General features: G+C 38.5%; 1 protein-coding gene across 1 annotated transcript in view; it reads left to right on the top strand.

Moving 5' to 3' along the window:
* LOC107588256 (myosin-IIIb-like) overlaps positions 1-7364 on the top strand; it is a 179350-nt gene that overhangs the window by 46193 nt on the left and 125793 nt on the right. Inside the window, exon 13 of the mRNA XM_016276289.1 lies at positions 6449-6604. Coding sequence (XP_016131775.1) covers positions 6449-6604 — 156 coding nt within the window. The remainder of the gene's footprint in view (positions 1-6448; positions 6605-7364) is intronic.

Here is a 7364-nt window from a genome sequence, read left to right as displayed (position 1 = left end):
CAGATGGCAATATATGGTGAAAATTCTTATTTGGGTCATATTCCAAGACGTAAGCTAGAATCTGTGATTGCAAAGTACAGTAAATATCCACACCGGTGTGGTGACTGACTGCCACACACATACTCTTCAGAACATTAGATTCATCTGCGCTGGAGCCATGCCGACTCACAACCCACGCAAGCTAGATAATTCCGCACCCAGCTGCAATTCCAAGTTTTCAAACAGAGATGGTGACAAAGAAGCTAAACTTATGGACTGCAGCTTTAACTTGAACAGTTTGCTAAACGTGCATTTTCATTTGTGAAAGGTACAATATTTACTTGAATTTGGCCAATATGGCAGTCATCTTTTACTTCATTCTGTGGTCTAAGGGGATAGTGAGTAGTGTTACCACGGTAAAGTCAAAATACCTTTGTGAAGCTGCTTTGACACAATGTGTACTGTATAAAGCACAGAGATAAACAGGAAATAGCAGAATCAATTATGGAAACTCAGCTATGGAGATTCTGAGTCAGATTTGTCTGTAAAGGGGCTCTAAAAGACAATAGTGTCATTATTTAGTAAAGCAAATAGAATTTGGCTGCTCCTGTGATCTCAATACATTGGCCCACATAAAGCTCCATGCATAAATAAAACTGCTTTTTTTAAGCTTACTGAAAAGTCTTCATCTTAAACTCCAAGTGAAAGGCTGCCAAAAATCACAAAAAAGCCACCTAAACGTAAACAAACAGTCATTATATTAAGACTGTGTCTTAGTATCTAGTTTAGCATCCACCACTGGTTTAACATCTACCTTTTTGTAACTGTATTTAAAAAAGTGATATATATATATTGTCTCAGGTTACCATGGTTCCCTGAGAATAGGGAACGAGACGCTGCGTCCTCTAGAGGGCGCTATGGGGACGCCTCCGGCATGACCGGTGTCTGAAGCATGAGTGTAAACATGACAATGAACTTGACATTGGCAGGCGGCAGCCCATGACGTCATTACTGGTGCGGCCGAAAGTATAAAAGGGCACCTGTTAATTACATCATTCACTTCTTGTCTGAAGAAGATGTATGCAGGGATTCCTGAAGCATGGCCAAGGGACGCAGCGTCTCGTTCCCTATTCTCAGGGAACCATGGTTACATGTGTAACCTGAGACGTTCCCTTTCGAAAGGGAACTCTACACTGCGTCCTCTAGAGGGCGCTATGGAGAATGGTATATCAACGCCGCCATGCTGAAGGGATGAGTGCCTTATTGGCTGAGCCAAGACAAGACTCAAGGAGTCCTCACCCCTGCACCAGCAACGCAACCATAGACCAGAACTTCTAAGGACGGAGGTCAAAAAGGCTCACAGAGAGCCTAACGCTCAGTTTAGCTAAATGGCCTGTGAAGCTTTGCAGAGTGGAGGCCTATAGAGGTCATATTAAAGAATCGCGAATAACAGCTTTCAACTGTAGTAAATCAGCTCAACAGGGAAATATTTATGACTAATTATAACTGGTTATGATTAATAATAAATATTTTGATTATATCTTCGAATTAACTGTTGCAGAATCAATATTACAATTATTTGATCTGTCCGTCCACCGAGCAGACGATATAATCATTTATCAGTTCAAGGAACGATTATTTTCCTGGCCAAGGAAGCATAACTGTCCTTCTTTATGCAGTGCTAGCAGTAATTTAGCATATGTAGCAAGGGTTCAAAACATTCATTGACTTCGAATTGTGAGCAGCAACAGAGGCAATCGATCGGGAATATAAGGGATTTAATAAATGAAACTATATCTAACATATAACTAACCAAGCAAAACACATATATACAGAATGAAACAAAGTAAGGAAAAGAGAGAGGAAAGTAAAAGAATGGCAGTATTTCACATCAACCTTAAACACAACCTATTGAGAATCCTCAGAGAATCAAAAATCACCTTAAAGGGGCTCAAGCTTAAACACGCATCTAAATAATTGTAAACGGTTACTTGCATTGGCTTCGATTGCTGAACGAGAGTCCTGATGCGGTAGACGATGGAGGTCTTTGATGAGTTCGTTAGGAGTGAGCTGGAAGTTTACTTCTGGTTCTTCTGAAGATAGGAAAAGTCCACAGCGAATCGAAGTTACTTGAAGATAAAAAACTGCCGGAAAACAAACTCAAGAGAATCTCAAGAAGTCTTGAGAGTCTTGGAAAGTGTTGTCTCAAAAGAAGAGGGTTTTCTGAGCAAAAATCATTTTGGGCTAATCAATTTTGATGGTTCCTCTTTACCCCCGACTTTGGGTAGGCTAGCCAATACCAGGCGTGAATTTTTGAGCGGGAGAAGTTTCCTTTGTCTCGCTTTATGGACCATTTGCATGTTTTATGGCCAGTCTGGAATTGGTGCAGTTTTAACCCAAAATATAGTACAAATCGTATGATGCATTTCACAATCTCATAATGTACATCATTGTTTGAGGAATAAAGAAAAGATAATATTGATACCAAGAAAGAAACATTTAGAATAGATTAAACCAAAGATACATCCATACACCTGAATATCATTGTTTATGGCTTTAACTAATACAAATAACGAGTGGTAACTCAGCTAATCTAATAGGGAAACGTACAAACAACACATGCAATATACCAGATATATTTGTAACTGCTCAATTATTGTCTAAATAGAGTAAAGGTCTTTACGTGTGTGTGTGTGTGTGTGTGTGTGCGTGTGTGTGTGTGTGTGTTAGTTTGCTTGGTCAGCCAGGCCCATCGGTGCCTGGCATCGGGGGCATTTACATCTCTTTGGAAAGTGTTTGAAATCAGATGGGGAGATGATAGTGGGGGACTGCTTAGAATCTCCTTAATAGCGAGGAACCATTTGGCAATTTAGCCCCCATATAACTGTAAAGTCTGTGACCAGGACTGTAATTTATATGCAAATGTCAAAGGCTAAAAGGGTCTCTTAAGCCATAAAACCCCAAAGATCATGGATGATTCTACGCAGATGCTACACAACGCATTAATTTTGTAGCAGACCCATAATGCACACGTTGCCGCGGCAATGCGAGGTTCGAGCTACTCGATTCTATATTGCATAAGAGCTTCTACCCGCAAGAAGAAAAACGCATTGCATTTTATGAATGAACACAACTCCCACGAGAGCTGACTGTGCGCGCTCCGCTCCCAAACAAACCACTCATAAATCGCGTGTATCCCCACACATGATGTAGCGAGAGAAAACAAGTGATCTAAAAATCAATATTAACGCTAACAATATCAACCTCCTCGGATGAAGATAGCAGCAGTGAGCTCTCACTCGGAGGGGGAAGAGACCGCAGCGTGGGCTTCCAAACCCCGAGTGAGTGGTAGATAAGAGGTGAACGCATCGCGAAAAATTCGCTCTAAACATTCCATGCACAAGCGCGTCCCACATCCCTTGAAAATAGGGACATCGCAAACGGAGCTTCATTGAGAAAAAAACTTTCAATGCACGCATTCTGTTCCCTCAGGAGCTAAAACGTGCTTGCTCCTAACTCATGATCAAACAGATCTCCTGAAGACAAGAAAGTGAATGATGTAATTAACAGGTGCCCTTTTATACTTTCAGCCACACCAGTTATGACATCATGGGCTGCCGCCTGCCAATGTCAAGTTCATTGTCGTGTTTAGACTCATGCTTCAGACACCGGTCATGCCGAAGGCGTCCCCCTTAGCGCCCTCTAGAGGATGCAGCATAGAGTTTTATATATATATATATATATATATACAGGTGCATCTCAATAAATTAGAATGTCGTGGAAAAGTTACTTCAATATACCCTTTGAATTTTTCATAATGCAATGTCAATTTTTTTCAAGTATTTTATGTTAAAGTACTCTTGTACTATTTTCTATTGTAATATAATAAGAAATGGCAAAACTGTACCAGAAACACAAATATATGATAACTACAAAATATCCTACAAAATTAGGAAATGTATTATACTATTAATAAAATAGTTTAACATAAAATACAACTTAAAAAATAAATTTTATTTGAAAAATTCTAATGAGTTAAATTAGTAAATTACTTTTTATGTAATTTTAGTTTTTATTTAAGTTTAATTATGCTTCATGTTTAATTACAGCCATGGGTTGCATATAATATCAATTTATAATTATCAGACAACTTTTGGTGGGGGGGATCTAGAGTTTCATGACTGAACTAGATATTTATTATAAAAAAATAAAGCTGAAGATGCTTTGCTGTCCACAACCTATACGCTCCAGTGTCACTATAAAAAAACAACAACATTCGTCTGCATAAATCTGTTTGTCTAATTATGATGTGATCATTAAATAAGTAAAGCTTGGAAAAAAACACATATACTTGCAGGAAAAAATTACAATGCATCTCTCAGTATTTGTGTTTGGCACAATAAATCAACTCCAGCCCAGATGAGGGTTTTTATAAGTATACAGGAACACAACGTTATCGCGAGGTGCCGGCTGTTTGTTCTCTGCCTGTGTGTGTATTATAACAGCACGCTGTTTTTCCTGCATTATGAATGCGTGTGTAATTGTGCAGCTGAATGGCCTCCACTCTGCTATCAGAGCCGCCTGCTGTTCAGAGCCTCAGCCATGCTGAGCACTAATGTCAGACCCCTGCGCCTATTCACAGCATTTAATGGGCTCTATGGCTGGTCTCAGCACAGCCGTGGTTTCAGTCTAGAGTAAAGCAGGCCACTGAGATTTAGACGGACACTGTGCTTAGTGCTTTACTTTCTGGAAAACAGGGAAACAAGAAAAAAAATACAGACTGGACAGATGAGGAAAAATGGGAAAAAGAAAAGTCATTTTGCCAAATGCAGTCCAGCTAATGACTACCCTTGTGGAAAAAGTACATTTTAGCATATAAAAAGAGTACTTGTTGCGCAAATGGTAACACTTTACAATAAGGTCCATTAATTAACGTTAATTATTGCATTAACTAACAATGAGCAATTTGTTACAGTATGTGCTTATCTTTGTTAACATTAATTAATATGTTCAACTGTTCATTGTTAGTCAGCATCCATTAAGCAATATAAACAGACACAACTTTGAATTTTAATAATGTATTGGCAAATGTTGAAATTAATATTAACTGAGATTAATAAATGCTTTACAAATGTACAAATATTTTTAATTGTTACTTGTGTACTAATGTAGTTAACGAATGTTAACAAATGGAACATTATTGTAGAGTTACCGCTCAATTAAAAAAACGTTGTTTTGATAGTTGATCGCATATTTATTGTAATTAAATGAAATGTATTAGAGTTTACAATTAAATTAAATGCAATTAGTTGAAATTTAGAGTGGTTTCAGACCCACTTAAGTAGGACTTAAGTACATCTTTATGTAATTTCAAAATGAATTCTACTGTATTTTAAAAATGGTTACTGTATTTTAAAAGTGTACTGACAAGCATTTATGGTAAACTAAGTATATTTTAACGTTATTTTCCTTCAAACGTGTATGTCATGTATTTAAATATATTTGTAATTTAACATTTGTAATAATAAACTTTAAAGTTTAGTTCATTTGAAATATATTAACTTTAAATGTAATATCGAATAATACATTCTAGATAAATACTGTAAGTACAAGTACAAATACCATACTAATGCAAGTAGTTTCCATGTGCTTTAGTACAGTATGCTAGCCAACACATCAAAAGATGTGCACTTCTTTAAAGCAACACAAAATATTATTTAATCATACATTAAAGTGTACATTAAAGCAAAACTTCATTTGACATTATTACAAAGTGCACTTTTTAAAAGTGTGTTAAGAAACAGTCATGAAATTGTGTTCTTTTTATGTACACTTAAGCAGCCTTTTGCTTAATTAATTTGATATTACCTGCAAATCCATTTTTTTTAAATATACTTTTAAGATTTGATGTACACTAAAAGTGCCCATTCATTACAATTATGGGTACAGCTACAATGCACAATGCATCGTGAGAGGAAATACCTGCTGTTCGAGAGATCATAAAGAAATATGAAAAGGGTGTCATGAGACATGATCAACAGGTAAGCATGGTATCTGAGCAGGAGGACACTTGCATGCACGTAGTCCAGAACAAAAGAGACAGGCCTGAAGACACATGATAACACTGTTTACATTGGATACTATGGTGATGAGAGAGAAAGAGAGAGAGAGAGAGACGGCTGGTCAGATGGTCAGTTTAGACCTCACCGAGCTTCTGGTCATCGTGTCAGACACTGGAGCTATATGACGATGTACAGGTGACTTGTTTAACCTCGCTGAAGGCCTTTACATGATTATACAAGACCTTTTACTTGTTGACTTTGTACATTTTTATTTATTGATAATTTAACTCCCTTGTCATATATGGGGAGTTGCTGCTGTTATGTGTCGTCTGTGACATTGCATGCTTCTCTGCTTTCTGTTCGTCTTATCTTCGATTTTTCTCCATCATCCCTTCTCTTATCTGCAGGTGTTTGATAAAGGATTTTGAGACACGTCCATCAGTGACGCATCTGCTGGAGCATCCATTCATTAAACAGGCTCAAGGAAAAGACACGTCACTCGGACAGCAGCTGTCGGTCCTCATCCGCGAGCAACAGGACGTGGGCAACCGGATCAAGACCAGGTACATCCTGCCCACAACACAAACCGCGGGCCAGAACAACACTGTGACCTCACAGCTCTTTTCTGAAATGAGATCGAGATGTTCATGAGGTAGAGAAAAACACATTACATCACGTGCTTTAAAAAGGCTGACCGTGAACCATCACCACTTGAGATTGTAAATATACAGGTGGATTAAACAGAAGTGTTCTTTTTTTTAGGTTTATAATAGTCTGCCATAGACTGTCATTTTGAAGCGCTTTCAGTGACTTCTGATTCGTCTCAGGGTCAGACCAAAGATCTGGCAGCCTTGGCCATGACAGCGGTCACTGACTTGCGTTTATCACTGTCCTCTGTAGATGCAGAGCTGTCGAGCTGGATTTATCACGTCTAAATGTGAAACGGTGAGACTTGCTGTTGTGACAGTCTAGAAAAATATGAATCAGAGCAAACAACCTGTGTGTTGAGGGTTTCCTCGTTCCAGCAGATGGCAGTATTATCTGTGGAGGAATGAAGCTCCTCGAGTTTATTCTGAGAGGCTGGCATACAGGAGCATTGATTCAGTCGGATGGCATCACTTCAACAGCGTATAAGTCAAACGAAACGGATATCTCTGATGCTGTTATAGAAGCAACATTAAAAACGTAATGCAAGAGTTTCCACTGGCTTCACCTTAAAAGTTTTCATTTAGACCCCTAAAATCCTGCAGAGTCTTGTATTACTTACTCTTTGGGCCCAGAGGAGGGGAGAGGGGGCCAAAAGAGGAGGGGAGAGGGGGCCAA

The sequence above is a fragment of the Sinocyclocheilus grahami genome, unplaced genomic scaffold (genome assembly GCF_001515645.1).
Source record: "Sinocyclocheilus grahami isolate Dianchi unplaced genomic scaffold, SAMN03320097.WGS_v1.1 scaffold100.1, whole genome shotgun sequence".
NCBI classification, from domain to species: domain Eukaryota; kingdom Metazoa; phylum Chordata; class Actinopteri; order Cypriniformes; family Cyprinidae; genus Sinocyclocheilus; species Sinocyclocheilus grahami.
Note: the sequence above shows the minus strand (reverse complement) of the source record. Positions and strands in the feature narration are given on the sequence as shown.